General features: G+C 32.5%; 1 protein-coding gene across 1 annotated transcript in view; it reads left to right on the top strand.

Annotated features, from left to right (window-relative positions):
• Positions 1-9,283: 9,283 nt before the first annotated feature.
• Positions 9,284-19,058, top strand: part of LOC111086603 (transient receptor potential cation channel subfamily V member 6-like) — a gene marked incomplete at its 3' end in the record, with an annotated part of 25,154 nt that continues 15,379 nt past the window's right edge. The window contains exon 1 of the mRNA XM_022390114.1: positions 9,284-9,616. Within this exon, the coding sequence (XP_022245822.1) occupies positions 9,314-9,616 (303 nt within the window). The remainder of the gene's footprint in view (positions 9,617-19,058) is intronic.

Here is a 19,058-nt window from a genome sequence, read left to right on the forward strand (position 1 = left end):
CAAATATAAATTAATCACTAATATTTAAACCAAACAGTATTTTATATCATGACAATATTACTTGTTTAGTTTATTATTATACCTGTTACTATATTTTTATTATTATTTTATTGGAATTGATTTTACTATCATTTATTGACAGCCCTTATTTTACAATAGACGTTAATCAATAATATAACTTACTTCATAATTTGTCTCGCTCTACACCAGGTATGACATATCTCTTATTATTTAGATAAAAACATAAAATTAACATTCGAAAATTGAACTATTTATCTGACTAATAAATTCAGTTAAATAATAGCTCATTACGTCAGAATCGATGCAACTTACTAACAGACTCAAACATCAATAGTCATCTAATCTAGCCGAATTCACGTTTTGTTCTGTTGAAACTGTTATAAACTGTTTGAGAAAATCCTAGACCTTTAAGTATGTACGTATCACGCCACTTCAAATATTCCTCTAGCCAAATACCAATACAAATGTCTAAGTTAACAACATGACGCCCATCCCACGACAATGATGTTCTTAGAACAATCCTATTAAAGACAATGTTACATTAAACCTAAACTTTCACAAATAATAATAATGCAACTATTGACCAGTAAAAATATTAATATTCGTACAATCATTACAGTAAATATGAAAAATAAAGTACAGTCCGAATTTTGATTAGTAAAAAAAAATTTTCTCTCTATGTTTTATTATTACTATATATTTATTGTGATTTTCCAGCTACTTTAAATAGCTTTCTTTTTTATAGTTTGCGTATCAAAGATGGGATGATCTATTTTCCTTTATAATCACTTGCCATCTTGTCATTGAGGGAGATTTCTTCAGATAGATGGTCGTGAAATCCACGTGGTTCCAACTTGAATAATACATTGAGTGCAAGTAGAAGATCTTGATACCAGATTCTTCCATTTTTGGGCCCGGCATGGCCAAATGATTAGGGTGCTCTACTCGCAATCTGAGGGTCGCGGGTTCGAATCCCCGTCACACCAAACATGTTCGCCCTTTTAGCCGTGGGGGCGTTATAATGTGACGGTCATTCCCACTATTCGTTGGTAAAAGAGTAGCCCAAGAGTTGGCGGTGGGTGGTGATGACTAGCTGCCTTCTCTCTAGTCTTACACTGCTAAATTAGGGACGGCTAGTGCAGATAGCCCTCGTGTAGCTTTGCGCGAAATTCAAACCAAACAAACAATCTTCCATGTTTATCAACAAAAGCGACTAATTGATATAAAAGTGTATGGTTTTATCTCTTCATGATTCCGTCAAAAGAGGAGTGATGGATTTTGTACTGATGTTTTTCATTGTTTTGTTTGCAAACAATTCCGATTCAGTGTTTCATTCCTAATCCTAGAGATGTTTTATAGTCACCCCAACTCTGGAAACTAATTTATTGACTAGCTTCCTCGCTATAGATTCTGCTTTCTGGTCAAAAAACAACATATATATATATATATGCTCCTGGCCATTGAGATAACTATTTCACCACCACCAAGGTTCATTTATTCCCTGTGGTGTACTAGAGCAGCAAACACATTAACAGCAACCCTCTCAAGTAGTGATCCCATGCAATAATGCCATAGTTCTTTCCTTCATGAATTGTTTGTCGTACAACAATAAAAATTACATTTCGCATACCACCCAGTAGAAGTATAGTTTCAAATGTCTTTTTTGCCGTATCTGGAATGCAGAGTACCTTTCAATAATCACGTTCACATCAACTTATCAAATTTCAAAGTTTAAGCAAAAATAATAAATGAAATTCCATTTCAACAATTTTTTATATATATATATATTTTTCAAATTAACATTTTGTAACATTTATTTAGTTTATTTTTTTTTAAATCCAGCTGTTATTACTCTGTCTTTCTCATATAAACAATGCTTGTTTGTTTGTTTGTTTGGAATTAAGCACAAAGCTACACAATGGGCTATCTGTGCTCTGCCCACCACGGGTATCGAAACCCGGTTTCTACCGTTATAAGTCCTCAGACATATCGCTGTGCCACTGGGGGGTATTGAACAATGCAATTATCGTTTTTTTTAACTTTTTCCTCCAATCCCAAAGCATAAGTTTATATTTGCTCATCCTTCGTTTCTCACGTGATCTCCTTCTCTTTAAGTAGTTTTATTACTACAGCATTTCATTCCACCCCTTTTTTTATGATATCACAGCATATGGTCTGAACAATTCTAATATAGCTTCGGAAACAACTACTGGCAACATTTAAATACAACTGGATAGAAAAGGTTATAAAATATTTATATCAATATAGAGTGTGTAAAGTAGTGTGAGGAGTAATTTATGATTTTGTGGGAAAGTACTACCTGCAGTCCCGTAAGGATGAACAAATAAATCTAGTTTGAAATTTAGAATATGCAGGAACAAACCAATATTCTTTTTACAGTTTCTGTAAATATGCTTTTCGTTAATGAAAATGGTGTTCTGTTAAATTATTTGTGTTTCAAAGTTATGAAAAATTTCTCTATGACAAGACATCGGTAAGCTTAGTTTTAGTGAGTATGGTAAGTGATGGCAAAATATTCAGATGGATAAAATCCTTGTTTATTGAATTTTATTCTTATTTTATTAAAATAATGCATATAGTAAAAAAAATTATTATCTATTAGAAGCTTAAGGCTTATAACGCTAAAAACCAGATTTCGATACCTGTAGTGGGCACAGCACAGATAGTCTTTTGTGTAGCTTTGTTCTTGGCTACAAATACAGAAAGAAAAAGATAAAATTTATTTTGACCAAGCATGTTTTAGGCGAAAATAATATATTGTTTCATAGCCTAAGAAAGACAACTGCAATTCCATTTTGAAAGTTTAAGCAATGTTTTTTATTATTTGTATAGTTCGAAGTGATTACTACTGTACTTGACAAAATAGCGTATCAAAAAAAAATATGTTAATGAACTAGAATCCCGTTAAAGTTGAAAGGTTATACAAAATGGAACTTTATTATCTACAAATATATTAAAAATTTAATTCTAATGTGAAAAAGTGTCTCACAACAAAAGTTTAGAAATTTAATGATCTACGAAATGATAAAAAACTAAATCAAATTATATTGAATTTTACTATTTAGTAAATTTGTACTAAGTTTCATACAATTTGTAAAAACAATTCTATTGTTTGTTTGTAATTAAGCACAAAGCTACACAATGGCCTATCTGTGCTCGTCCCACTACGGGTATCGAAACCCGGATTGTAGCGTTGTAAGTCCGCAGACATGCCGCTGTGCCATTGGTTGGAAATTCTATTGTAAAAAGAGAAAAAAATCAATAGATTTCAATGACATTCCTCCAGTCCCAAAAGCTTACAATGAAAAACACCAGCATTTTGATACTCGTGGTGAGCACAGCAATAATACCCAAGTGTATAGCTTTGTGTTTAACAACTAAAACAAAATGTACTTAATATTCCCATTTTTGAACTAAGAAACCAGGGATAATGAATCTTGATGTGCTCAGTACATCTTAGTTTTTTAGGTGTATTGAGCCACTATCTCTGCTATGAGGATTGTTCTGTACCATTTCTCATCCACTGATTAATCAGCTTAACACCCATATCTTTCTTTCTGAACATTTACATATTTTGAATAACATTAATTATTCATCATATGTGGTTGTCTAATTGTAGATTGTGGAAAATATCATGCCAGTCCAATGTTGCATACTCTATCTAAAGTGCAAGCTACTGTCAATAAAAGTAGTGATGGAAATTACTCAAGGCATGGTAACTTTTAGTAGTTCTTTCCAAGTTACACAGAACCTCCTTTATGCTAAATTTATTATTTTGCATTAGTAACTGATAACATGATATTTTTCATTTTGTAACTGTGATAACAGTTTACTCCCATTACAAAATCACTGACACCTATATATATTATGAGTGAGTCTTCAGAATGTGGTATGCTATTAGAGGAATAATTGTTAATTGTTTTTTAATTGGTTTTGTGCTTGTTTACAAGCAGATGTCCAACAGAACACGTTTGGTGTATCTAGTAGTTTACGTAGAGGACGATCTTTGCCAGAGAGTAATTTTACAGAATGATAGCAGGAATACAGTCCAAGAAAACCTCTGACCTCACTCCATTTTATAGTGTTGGCCATTTCTTGACAGATTCACTCTTTGCTGCTTCTGTAGATAAATCATCTCTACTAATTGTGTATTCCAAGGATCTGACTTGATAATTGAACCATTCTCTCTCTTCTTGGAATTAAACTTAAGGTTGTCTTTCTTCATTTCATCCAATACTTTTCTTATCTCGTCACAAGAGTCATTGAAGTTCTTCCAATGCACCATTATGTCATCTAGGTAGAGGAATAGGGCATTCCAGAGTAGTCCAGAGAGAAAACTTTCCATTAGTCATCAAATGTATGCGATGTATTACATACTGTAACACAATAAATTGTCACAGCCTATTTCCCGCAGTAATGGGCGTCTTTTCTCGACTTGATTTGTAAGACTTACCCTTGTCATTATCCACATTTTTTAGCTTTTACGTACAAAACATAGATAACACATCCAAATTAGAGTCATTCCTTGGAAGTGGGTAAGCATTGTTCTTTGTGGTAGTCCACACAAGACCTTGTGGGTCTATCCTTCTTTTTCATATTTCTCCATGTTCTTACATGGCTTCTATTTTGTTGAGAACCTCAATCTGTTTTGCAATTAGGACTTTTGTTGCCGACTAATGTATTAAAAGTGCGTTTCCAGTATCCATTCCATGATATATTTTTTGTGTGACCTAAGTCAGAAAGTCCACTAGACGAGATATGTATGTATTCTATGAGCAAGTCATGTAATCTTTATCATTCATCATATGTAATATTTTCATAGACCTGATCATACACCCCTCTCTAAACGAGGTGATCAGCTCACATTATGTTAAGATTTAACATCAGATTTCTTACTTTTTCCTAAGGTGACTACTTCTGACGTTTTTTGGTGCGGAAATACGTCTTGTAGAATCTGAAATTTCTTAATGTTCATTCAATATTTGTTTGTTCTTACATAGCCCTAATGATGATATCCTTATTGTTTAGATCTACAGTAGTTTTTCCAATTAATAACCCACCAGGACAAAATGGTGTGTTTCGCTCTACCAAAACCAAGTCACTAGACCTGAGGTTGTTTCTTAGAATTACAGTATAAGTATCTCACTTCTTGGTGGTATAATAATCCTTGTTATCATTAAACGTTCAATTTACGGTGTCCTAACTGATGAATATACATAACGATTTCTTTGTCATACACTGTGTAATTGTTTAAAGTGAAAATAACCTCATGTTCATTTTTCTTCATGAAGTATATTCTCAATATGTGCTCTTTCTCAATCTCAAATACCTACACATCATTCTGTGTACAGAAGATTCCCACAGTGAGCCTTACTTCTAGCTATGATCTGTGGCAGTTATTTTAGTGTAAAGTTAATAGTTTATAGAAAAACTATTAATCACCAAGGGTGTTCGAAGATCAGCAATCCTCCTTCACCCTGCTCGAGGTTAAAGATTAGAAGTTCGATGGAAGCTCATCGTTCTAATGGGCCAAGTGGGCGAAAAAACAGAAATTAATGAATAAATAAATAAATAATGATAAAATAAAATAAAAGAGTATTAAAATTAAAAAATATATATATTGAGTGCACACACACACGCATATATATATATATATATATATATATATACATATGTATACGCATACACACATACATACACGCAGATAATGATGAAGCAAGTGGGCGGAAATGAAGTCGAAGGCAGGTTGTTCTTGTAGAAGAAACAAGTCGTGAGCGATTGTTGATAATATATTGAAACAAACTACTTCTAGCTTTCTTATAACAGGAACTTCATGATCATTTGCTGTTTGCATCAGTCCATCTTCTTACTTCATCCCCAGGAGCAATATCCCAATATTATCAGATTGGAGTGGGCAACGGTAGTTAGTTGTAGAATCAATGTTGGTCAACATGCTGCAAAGTTTCACATTAATTAATCCAAAGACCCATATTGTAGGTTTCTTTAAATATTGAACTCCTTATCTCAGTTGTGGCAGATAGAGTACTATCAGCTGAACTTTGCCTCTTATGTACAGCTAATTCTTGTTTTTTAGTATTTGGTAAGCTCTTTGTTGTTCCTTGCAACTGGTGTGGTTTGAGACTCTTTCTCAGAGGATAGGGATTGTTTCATTGGTATGTTATCATCTCTTGATTCACCACAATCTCAGCTGCTTTTCATATTTACAGAAATTTCTTTATCAGTCATCCTTTTGGAACAAATTTTATTTCCAAGAGGAACTTTTGTCCAGTTAACTTGCAGTTCAAACAACTATTGTTATGCAGTTTATTTCTTCTATTCTGAATAAACAGTTGTCTAATTAATCTTTTGAGTTCTTCTAGACTTAAATCAGAGATAGATGATGTTTCCATGCTTTATACTTTTACAATCCAATTATACCCCCATGATGATTTTAGTTATTTAGTTGCAACAATAATTGATTCAAGCTCCACTGTCAATCATACAACTTCCATTAAAGATGTAAACCTATTTTTCTTTAGTCTAATTCACATACCCTCATCCACTATGGATTTATTGGCATGTGACCCATACACATATAAGGGTCACATGCCAATAAATCCATCTATTCACTGAGATCATCTGGAAGGTAATTGGACAACTCTTTTCACATCTTCAACAGGTTCATCTGAAATCTAATCCTTACTCTTTTTTCAGTTTTGCTTTAGAAACTTCCTCCCATTTGATAGGCAGCTACCAATGCAAAATTGCCCAATATTGTTAAAGCTGGCCCTTTTAAATGAGTAGTAAGATAAATATCTCATTGTTTACCGTTTTTTCCTACATATACTCTTTGTAAAGCATTATTTTGTGTTTGTTGTTCAATTTCCATGAAAAGTTACTCGAGGGTTTTATTCGCTAGCCATTCCTAATTTTGAAATGATAGATTAGGGGGAAGGCAACTAGCCAACATCATCTACCACTATTTCTGGAGCTATTATTTACCAAAAAATAATCTTTGGTACCTTTTCTTTATAATCTGTTGGTTTTTCAGTTGGATGATGTTGAACTATCCTACTAAATTAATTAACTATAAAACTTGGTGGTGTAGACTTTATAGTTACAGATAGCGCAAAGGTAGTAGTCACATATGTGGATAAGATGGGCTCTCCCATTCTATCTGCCTTAGGTAATGATGACTGAGGTTGAAATTCTTGAACAGATGTGGAAAAAGGTGTGGATAATTGAATCTTCATATTTTGGTCCAGATTCACAATGTTTTATTTTAGCATTGATGTTTTTTGTATGTCACTGATATTTTTGTTATAGTCCTTTTCCATTTCACTGATAGCCTTTTGTACTTTTGTTTTTATAATCATTCTTATGAATCTACTATGGCTTTTTGAACTTTGGTCTGTACATTTTCTATGACTTGTTAGACCTTGCTCTTAGTCATATTTTTATAATTGTTCTGTAAACCTTATATCTTGTTCTTATAACTCTTCTCTTAACATCTTTTTTCCTTTTTTTAATATTTCAACCTATTACCTCTTTCTTTTAGATGTTCTTTTAATTTTCTATCTTTTTCTTCTTGAACTTTTTTATTTTCTACCTCTTTCTTCTTGATTTTCTTTCTAATGTTCCATAATTTCTACTACATTTTCAATTTTCTTTCGAGCACAAGTCATATTTAAACTCAGTCTGAGTTCTATTTTATTTCTTGCTAAAATAATCCCATTCCTGTGATAAGTATTATAATGGTCTCTATTCTGGGTAACTTCATTTCGATTATTCTGTAAAAAAATATTTTTGTTTGTGCTTTTGTTGTTCCGCACAAAGCTATACATTGGACTATCTGTACTGTGTCCACCACAAGTCTTTAGACTTAGGATTGAGCTGTTGGTGACAAAAGGAAAATAAATATTCAAAGGTCTATTCACTAAATAGTGACGAAAACAATTCAATTAGTTGATTACAAGTTTTACACGTTAGCTTAACTAATGTTCACTGATAGGCCTAAGTTCACAGTAGATGTTAATATAATAATTTCACTTATCTGCTAATTGCTCGCTGTTGGAAACACAATCTTAATACTCTAAAACAAAACTGAACTATCCATCTGATTAATAAAATCAGTCAAATAATAACTCTTTATTTTATACGCATTGTAACTTACTGACAGACTTAAAAATCAGTAGTTATATATTCTGACTCAACTCGTGTTTTATACTGTTAAAACTTTTTTAAACTTTTGGAGAGAATCTCGAAGCTCAAACCTCCATCTAGCCAATCGACAATACAAACATCTAAATCAAAAATTTTGAAACTAGCTGTAGAAACATTTTATATTTTGTTGTCCAACTTCTTGAAACAGGTAGTGAATATTATTCTTTTTTTAATAGTTCTAAATTTCATAAATAGCTAGTCATTAATAACCCATCTCTAATATAAACTAATTTTTCATTGTCGAAATTTAAGAAAATGACTGCTTTTCTAATATGATATGAGAAAGAAAATATGTACTACATTGATATTATAACCTCTAAGAAGTCAAAAAAATATTAACAAGTGTTGCAGTTGGTCATTAGTTTATAGTAATTGACGTATTTTTAATGTAATTTGTTAAGGTTAACATAGGCTGAAGAAAATAGAGGGTCTGTTTTAGAAACCACAAGAAGAGCTGCACAATTTATTAATTTTTTTTTTTTTGTATTTCAGGAAATACAACCGGCAGATAAGTCACCACGGAGTCAATTCGTTACAGTCGTTTAAAAGCTTCTAATGTTGATGATTTGAACAGACCTTTTTGTTCTGTGTATATTTGTGACTCCTGCCATGATTTATTAACAGTCAACCTTCTCACGAGGTGGTCTTATACTCCCAGGATTACCAACGTAGTTTAACACACAAAAGACTCTTGTTTCTTGTTTCGTCGGGAAATTGAATTGTTTATTAGAGCTACCGAAGATACAGCGTTGTAAAAGAAGCTCAGGGCTTCAGGTTCATCTAGGTATCACATGCCATGGGTAATACATGCTGTGGACGTATTTTCTCACGAAACCTGCGCGTTGTTGTTCACGAAAAACAATACTTGTTGTAAAATATTTTGTGTTATGTTTTTTTTAATCTAGTGTACAAAGTATTGATTAGGAAAATATTTTAAATTAATTAAGTAAGAAATTCAGCCTAATGTTTAGCTGTCATTATTTATTTTGAAGCCTTTCTGAACTTATTTTATCAAACCTGTCAAAACTATGGGTAAAGTGTGCAGTGAATGATGGGAAATTTCCTCCCCAAGGCACTGTTCCTAAAAAAAGAGAATACTCTCTCGTCATCAGTGGTGTCTGTTTTGGACAACATTGTCAGCCAAGCAGAAATAGATAAAGATTATGAAGTTTATAAATTTGCTAATTATCGGAAAGAGGGCACTCTAATCGAAGCCTACAATCGTGGAGGGAGTAGGGAGGTAGAAAGAATTGCCCGAGAAACTCTACAGCCATACATGTATGACAACGGTGAGGGAACGGTTGTGTCGGAACTTGAATACCTACACTGGCGTCACCGTAAAAAGGATGAGGTGAGAGAATAGTATATACAATTTATAGACTTCACAAGCACTTTATGGAAATAAACCCAATGTTTGACCTTAATTCTAAACACACTCAGAACCGCACGATCATGTTATTTACTTTTATACATTTTATATATGCACTTTGACGGTGCAGTTTACAACATTTCAGAGGAACCTAAGGGTTTTCACAGATTTGTAAATCGAATACTTAAAATAATTAATCAGCTTATGAGCAACAAGATAAAAATGCTACTTTTAAAGTTACTTCATAAAAACACAAATCTACCGGTGGGTTAGCAGAAATTGTACGGATTTACATGCTAAAATCCAGGTTACGAATCCCTGCGATGGACAAAGCATAGATATCCCATTCTAAAACCACGCCCAAAACAATCATAAAACACAAACTGTGTATTTAAACAAGTTTATTTTAACTAAAAAAGTTATTATCGCATCGAACTTTAAATTTTGCTTTATTAACTTAAGAGTCCAGCCCTAAGGCTCAGTGCTTAGTTTAAAGGCTTATGACCCACACATTTTGAATTCTATTACTTAGATTGACCAAATGCAGACAGCCCTTGTGTAGCTTTGCACTTAAACAAGCGTAACGTAAGAAAACACAATGTAGATCTCTGAAGAAGATATCAAATATTCACTCTCTAAAACAATCATGGGTATTTGTTATAAAACAATGATTTTTTATCTTTTTTGTTATCTTAAATTAAGGTAGCATAATTTCCTTTTAGCATTTAATTATCATCCGTTAGTGTGTTCTATATCTGGTTAGCTTGTTGAATTTTGTACAAAGCCAGTAGCATAATTTCCTTTTAGCATTTAATTATCATCCGTTAGTGTGTTCTATATCTGGTTAGCTTGTTGAATTTTGTACAAAGCCAGTAGCATAATTTCCTTTTAGCATTTAATTATCATCCGTTAGTGTGTTCTATATCTGGTTAGCTTGTTGAATTTTGTACAAAGCTAGTTGAGGGCTTTTTTACGCTAGCCGTCTCTAACTTAGAAATGATAGACCAGAGGTAATGCAGCTAGTTTACACCAACCACAGCCAATGAAAAGTTTGACTGCCCGTTATATTATAATGTTTCTATGGTTGAAAGAGTGAACATGTTCCGTAAAAGCAATTTCAACCCGTGACTCGCAAGTTGCGAGTTAAAAGCCCTAACCAACAAATTATTCAAAAGGCTGGTATATGCGATTGTACGCGTTAGTCAGTAGAACTAATATCTTAAATTTATTCACATACCATTAGATCTTGAACAATATTATGTTTTCTATAAAGTTTAATCGTTATTAGCTTCTTCCATTCCTTCCAACTAATCGTCTTCTAATGATTAAACAAAAAAGATACATATTATTTTTCACAAATAGCTTGTTTAAAATATTATCTTGGGATATTATTAAAATCTCTTATTAAGCATATAAATTCAAGCATTTACATTATAACACATGGATTCAATTAGAACATAAAATGATAGTTATAAAAAATAATCTGATGACAATATGTTGAATATCCCCTAACATGAAAACATATGTTCAGTTCTGATTCACATATCCTCACTTACCTTTAAGAAAAGAACTCGTGATCAAACATTAATTGATTCTCTAGAAATTGCATTATGTTCGTTCTGCTTAAAATAAAACTTTGTAAGAAAGTAAACTAATGGGTTTGAAGAATTATCGCGGTAGAACTGTTCACTCTCTCTAGCAGAGGAGTTTGAAATAGCGTAAACTAGGGGGTATTAAATCTTACCCCTGTAGAACTGTTCACTCTATCTAGCAGAGGAGTTTGAAATAGCGTAAACTAGGGGGTATTAAATCTTACCCCTGTAGAGCTGTTTACTCTGCTTAATAATTAAGCATTAAATGAAAGTCGGTTAACGGGTATGAAAACTAACCTTCCTAACTACATTGACCCCTCTTTATAAGAAGAAAGTAAACGAACCGATTAATCTGAGTTCAATCAACAGAGACAGAGCAGGAGCTCAAATTTCTTTAAAAGAAACAAATAGTAATCAAATTCATACACATTCAGATACTTGCTTAAAGAGAGAATGAAAAATAATAATATTTATAAAGTGCGAGTTACATTAAAGAATATTAAATAGCGAAAAAACATACACATAAAAACAATATATACATATATATATGACACATATACTGTTAGTTCACTACGTTTCACCGTGAATATGTGGCTAGAGATTATGAACACCTAAAACAATGTAGAATCTTAAATGTGTTAAGTGAAAAACAAGAACAGTTCATTTGTTTATTCCTAATGATCTTATTGTTCACTGGTTATCCTACACCTTTTAGTTCAAGATATTGGACAGTGGGTATTGGTAGCTTTAAGGCTATCTATCGTCTTTCATAACTTTGAACTACTGAGCAGAGGGAAGGCAGCTAGTCAGCAGCACCATACCATCCACACTACCGTTCTTATAATGCACCTTCAGCATATAGTGTGAATATATTTTGTGGTGTTGCACTAATTAGAACCCCGCTCTCCACCGCCGAAATCCATAGCTCTACCAAAGAACCAGCTCCCACCCATATGTACTCCATAAATTTGGTACAAGTTACCCAACACTTTGCACTTTTTATCTTTTCTTCAAAAAAGAAGTAAATTTTCACTTAAACAAAAAACTGATTTTAGTTTAGACATTGTTTGTGCCTAGATTACCGTCTTTTTGTGTATCTTTTATCCTCTTAGATAAAAATGTTTTAATTTTAAAGACTTTCACCAAACAGAGAAAAATATCATTTTTCTAAAATAAAATGAACAGGGTTTTTCTTCACAGAGAGACTTATTTATCTCAAAGAGAAAATAGGTCAAGTTATTCAGTGTGAAAGGTCTTTTATCGTAGTCAAACAAATCACACGAGTGTAAAGTGCTGTTTAACTTGTAATATATGTATAACGCATATGTGTTACTTAGACAATAAGTAAATCAGAGTTGTCAGTAGAGTACAAACTAACATGGAAACTCATATAAATCTTTCATTACATATTTATTACAGGATTTTAATTATTATTATTTACACAAAAATAGCATATTCACATTATAAGCATAGATAAGTAAATGTGATTTTTGTCCTGAAATAGCGTAGAATAACACGATTTCCGTTGATATTATTTACGTGTATAGACTGGCATAGCTTTACAAAAGAAAGTTATAATTCGCTCACAGGTTTTAATATCAAAGAGACCAGAAAACTACAACTGTTGTGAAAATTTTATAACATATATTTTTTCCCATAATATTCTAGATATTTTCAAAGTACATAAATATTTTTCATGTGAACTTGCATGTCGACTGCATTATTTTTACCGGTGAATCACTATACTGATTCGATGTATTCAACATATGAAATTGACTGTCTTTTTTTTTCACATCGAAATAACATAAATGATTAAACTGAGTAATATCAAACCAAAACTGTAACGCCCAAAACCTGCATGACTTGAGCTAGGTAAAATCAATGTGCACATAATATAATATTATGATTTTCTGAAATAAATCATTATGTGTATGTAGATCTTTACGAAGTTAATTATTCGATAACCAAGCCGAATGTTTCTCTCATAAACATCTATCGATCTGATATTACAGTTGAAATGTCGTACTAAGTTTGTTAAGTCAAATAATTCCAAGTTTAAGTTGATTTATAAAGTTTTTAGTTAGTTATGAATAACTTACAGAAAAAACAAAAATCTATGCATGTTATTCTACTGTGATAAGCGTATTGCTTTCATTTTCAAGTTATTTAAAAAAAGGTAAATAGATAATACGAGAATGAAAACGTTCATCTTCTTTAGAACTTCATATTTTCAAGTTCAGTTCGTTACGGAAAGAACAAGCACTGTTAAATAAATATAAGTTATATTTACTTATACTTTTCACCCAGCTTTATAAAATGATATTTAAAACAGTTCTATGATAATTATTTAACAAGTCGCTAGTCGATCGTATAGAAATTAGTGGTAATGCGTTTTCGTAGATTCAATACTATATATAATACAATACTATATGTCTTGGAAAGTACTGTTTCATAGAATAGTATGCTATACACATTAAAATATTGTTCCATGTTATACTATTCCACTTATAATGAAATAATGCATATAATAAGTAAAATAAAATACTACGATATGCTACATACATTGAAAAGTTGTATTCAGTTCTACATTACATGCAATAAATCAGTGATGTAAGAAATGTAGTTCACTACTTCATTTACATCATGAAAGAAAGAGTAAACACATGATTTAGGTTATCTCAATTTAATGACTGTTTTTAAATTATATGTAATATTATCTATTATACCATTTTTGTTTCGGTTTAGGCTCTAGACATACAGTGGGTCAAAAGCTCGTACTTAATCACTTATCAGTAATATGGATATATCTTCTTGGTATTTTCCGACATACCCCTGTATGTTGTATTGTATTAAACTGACAGCTACACGTGCTCATACTGTGTGACTCGCATATAACAATAATAGTAACTAATTTTTTGTCTATTTGCAACTGTTGTGTAATAACAAACCTAGGACTAGCCTCACGTGCCCCTACTGTTAAGTAAGCAATTGCTTACCTCGCATGCTCTTAATGCTTAGTCACAAGCACGTGTTTATATCATATTCTTGCTCTTTAAAAACAAACCAAATGATTGTCTTAAATGTCCCTGATGTTTAGCTACTCTTCCTGTTTAGTAACAAACCAAGTCCTCTTTCTACGTACCATTCCTGTCTAGTAAGAAACCAAGTCCTTCTCCTATCTACCCTTTCTGTCTAGTAAGAAACCAAGTCCTTCTCCTATCTACCCTTCCTGTCTAGTAAGAAACCAAGTCCTTTTCCTACCCACCCTTCTTGTCTAGTAAGAAACCAAGTCCTTCTCCTATTTACCCTCCCTGTCTAGTAATAAAACAAGTCCTTCTCCTACCTACCCTTCCTGTCTAGTAAGAATCCAAGTCCTTCTCCTATTTACCCTTCCTGTCCAGTAAGAAACCAAGTTCTTCTCCTATTTACCCTTCCTGTCTAGTAAGAAACCAAGTCCTTTTTCTATCTAACCTTCCTGTCTAGCAACAAACCACGTCCTTCACCTACCTACCCTTCCTGTCTAGCAACAAACCAAGTCCTTCTCCTGTCTACTCTTCCTGTTTAGTAATAAAACAAGTCCTTCTCCTACCCACCCTTCCTGCCTAGTAAGAAACCAAGTCCTTTTCCTATCTAACCTTCCTGTCTAGCAACAAACCAAGTGCTTCTTCTACCTTCTTTTCCTGTTTAATAATAAGCTGAGTGTTCCTCCTACCTACTCTTCCTCTGTAGTAACAAACCAAGTGTTTGTCCTTCAGCATCTCATGTATAGTATCAAACTGTATGTTATTAATGCTACTGCTACAGTTATAAACCAAATACTTTTATTGCGTGTCTTTCCTGTTTAATTACACATCATATGCTTTTGTTACAAGCTTCTACTGTAGAAACACACTATATGCTTATGTTACAAACTTCAACTTTAGCTAAAAACAAAATCATTTCCTTCCGTCTAGTTATACACGCTATATGATTGTGTTGCTATCTTCTACCGTATTTATACATCATATGATCATGTCACAACCTTCTACTGTAGTTACAAACAAAATACTCTCCATCATTCTCCGTCTTTCTAATTAAAAACCATATGCTTGCCTCACTAGGTTCTACTGTCTAGTAACAAATTAAGTGCTTTTCTCATATACCCTTATTATTTTAAACAAACCGAGTGTTTGCTTTCTGTTGAAGATCTTACTAGACAGAAGTGTATGTGAGATTCAGAAATATTTTTCGTAAATCACATAAACGTAAAACCCTATTAAGTTAAGTTGGACAAAAGAACATTAATATATCTTTAATGACTTTATTGGTTCAATAAATAAAAAAGCCGATCGTCATAAATATTATTGTATTATTGTTTGTCGTAAAAGTAGTTGTCTTTCCTGTTAGATACGAACATTAGAAGCCATTTTTAACCAGTACTACATGATATGATATCTGATATCTAAGGTATGGCAGGGAAAGGAGTGCAACATTTATAAGTTTTGCAAGATTTCTGTGTTTCAAAAAAGTGACTAGTTGTTGAGTTCTGTGGACTGAACGTTTTCGAAAGTTACCATTATTTGCCTCCTTAATATACATATATATATACGAAAGACTTTATACATGCTATTATATTGGCTAAATCGCCATAATTATGAGAGAATAAAGTTAACATCTAAATTAACTTTATATTCGAAAATTTAGAAACTCTGCTTAGTAACGTGTATAGTGTGGGAAGTATAGAGCACTCACTATTCAATTTATCCTTATAACAATAATTAAATGTAGATATTATTATTATTATTATTAACCAAATACATATATAGATGCACAAGTATTTTATTATCAGTAGAACCAGCCCTATATGAAATATGGCTTGCTCAATAGAAGGAGCTCCATGTGAAAATTAGCTTGCTCAATAGGAGCTCCATGTGAAAATTAGCTTGCTCAATAGAAGGAGCTCCATGTGAAAATTAGCTTGCTCAATGGGAGCTCCATGTGAAAATTAGCTTGCTCAATAGAAGGAGCTCCATGTGAAAATTAGCTTGCTCAATAGAAGGAGCTCCATGTGAAAATTAGCTTGCTCAATAGGAGCTCCATGTGAAAATTAGCTTGCTCAATAGGAGCCTTATATGAAAAATTATTTATTCATAGGACAAAGAAGCAAAAACTTTACCACATGTTTAAAAGTCTAGGCGTTTTTTTATAGGGACTGTAGTAATATAGAAACGGAACTTATGTTTATATAACCTATCCTTAGGCGAAATTGACGGGAAAAAGAAAATAATTTTGGTTGTTTTGTGCGTGTTTGGTGGTTGCTTAGCGAAGGCATTCAGTATTAAAGGTATTTGCACGGAAGGTGGATTAAAACCCGTTTCTACAGAGGTTGTTATTTTTAACAAAGAAACCAGGGTTTCGAGATCGATTGTTTTAAACACAAGCTATAGGAATAATAAAAGGTTAAGTTATTGTAAAATCACGTGATGAATTATAATATGAGAAAAACACATTTCCATTGTTTGAGCTCCAGCTGCTTGGAAGTTCGGTTTTTTTTAAACTTAGAGAAACATAAGTTGATTCATCGTATTTCCTATCTTCTAAAACTTTGATAGAATACATAATTTCCTGGAAATACTAACGTATCCACTTTCCTGCGTGATAAGATAACTTGAGAATGTGGAGAATACTATAATATCTAATCTTCTAACTGTTGGGATAAGCTAAGAACAATTAATACAGAGGGTTGAGTACGTTATACTAAAACAATTTTGAATAAAGAAATCAACAAGTCACGTGATAGCCACAGCCAACATTAATTCGCGATGGAATAGCACGTGTCAGAGCTGTATTTTGACATTGGGATTCGTAGGTAGTGTAATTACACCAAACATTTATCACTTTTGCGAAGGGTTATATAAAAACCCTTTTCGACACAAAATATTCATACACTAAGATCATAGAGATAGATGTGTACATATCGGAGATTTAGATTTTTTTCAAGATGGTGATTTCTCTTGTACTTAATGACTTCGGAAAACAAAGAAATGTGGATCAACTTGAGTAACCAGGATCATCCCGAATACAACTTGTAATAGATCGTCTCAAAGTCGTGGCAAATAAAGTGCAGCATCTTGTAACAGGTGAGAATCCACAAACCCAAAGACAAATGGCAAATATATTTGTTAAAATGTTATAAAAGCGCCAAACTAAAAGTTCGTTTAATTTTTTTTGTCTCCAGTTGGAAGCGTATAAAAATGAAATGTTATGCTTGGTCAATTTGTTATAATTTATTTTCATTAACGATAATCTTTTCTGTATCTCATAAAATAAACAACTGTTACAATAAAACGTATTCAAGACTTTACAGAAGAAATAAATTCAGACATGACGCCAACATACAGTGGACAGATTGAATTTGGAATCCACGTATTCTTGTAGGCTATATTGTTGTTTGGTCAGAACAAGGTTTCACATCACGTGGTAGACGTGTGGCTTAAGTTCTGGATTTTCTTCTCCAAAGTTATTAGAACACATTGATCAAAATAAAACGCCAATTAGGTTAAATTAAATATGATTGATTATTTAATTTGTAAGTATGTTAGGCAGTTTGTATCTTAATATCAGCCAGTTAGTGAGTTAATTCGGTTTTGTGAAATCTGAGTTTGTGTTTCAATGAATATGTAGAAATAAAATAATACTGTAGATACGAGAACATTAGCAAATTAATGACTAATTGGCTTTGGCCTATCACTCCGTGAACGTTAAGTTAGTACATGGAAATTCTAGAACTTGTAGTCGAAATTATAAAACTTTTGTGTTAGTATCAAGTGGAATGGAAAAAGCATTTTTCTTTTTCCTAAATGATGGAAAAGAACCTGTATAACAATATAAAGCGTTACAACGGTACTATAATAATATATTTTACATTTAACTTAAGTATAGCTCGTAAAATATTAATGAACCTGAAATCTGTTATGTTCTTAAGGTACAATACTAGCACGTGGAACTTTATTGTAATAACCCTGCTAACATGCCACACCTCCTAGTTTCAGAGTGCCTACAGCAACATCATGGTTCAGGAATATCGTAAATTATCAGGTGCTATTGAAACGATAGTGCTTATCCCAGCAATGCAACTTACGTCACTGCCTACATTGTATACGAAAGTATTGCTAAAATGGATTGTCCAGAATTTTCTAAAAGCCATAACTCCATTACAACGTATGAGAACTGACGCGGAAACAAATTCCATGTTTACTTCGCCTACCAAAACCCTAGACCCGCTGCTAATGAGGAAATGAGGGCCATATTGTAGAATTCATTTAGGGATTTAGCAACTTTCCAAAGTAAAGCTGGCTTCTCAGGTTATTTCTTAATAATATGGAGTTGAACATTCTAAAAACTTTATCGCTGATCCACAATGTTTCTGCAGGCATTCCTAAAGATATGTAAGGAGATATCTTGGAAGAATTCTATGTCTACAGTTTGATATGTTATGATTTTACACTAAGTTTCACTTCTATTATTAATTTGGGAATTATAATTGTGCTAAAATAATCGGAAAGAGTAACACGTAAAAAACGAAGTGTACATTTTAAAAATGTCTAAAACAAAAGATAATCATATACCAACGGGATTAGACAAAATGTGTTTTTCTAAGTATTGAAAATAAAAATCAACTTTGGACCCACTACACTACACTATTCGCCACACACAGCAGCCAAACATCAACGTTGAAAGGAACGCATGGTTTTTCACAGTATTTAAAACAAAACACAAACTTGTACAAAAACCCCAAGTATACAAGTGACTTCTGCAGTTTGTAATAGCTTAAAATTTCAATTTGTATTCAA

This window comes from Limulus polyphemus, unplaced genomic scaffold (genome assembly GCF_000517525.1).
Source record: "Limulus polyphemus unplaced genomic scaffold, Limulus_polyphemus-2.1.2 Scaffold1247, whole genome shotgun sequence".
NCBI lineage: Eukaryota > Metazoa > Arthropoda > Merostomata > Xiphosura > Limulidae > Limulus > Limulus polyphemus.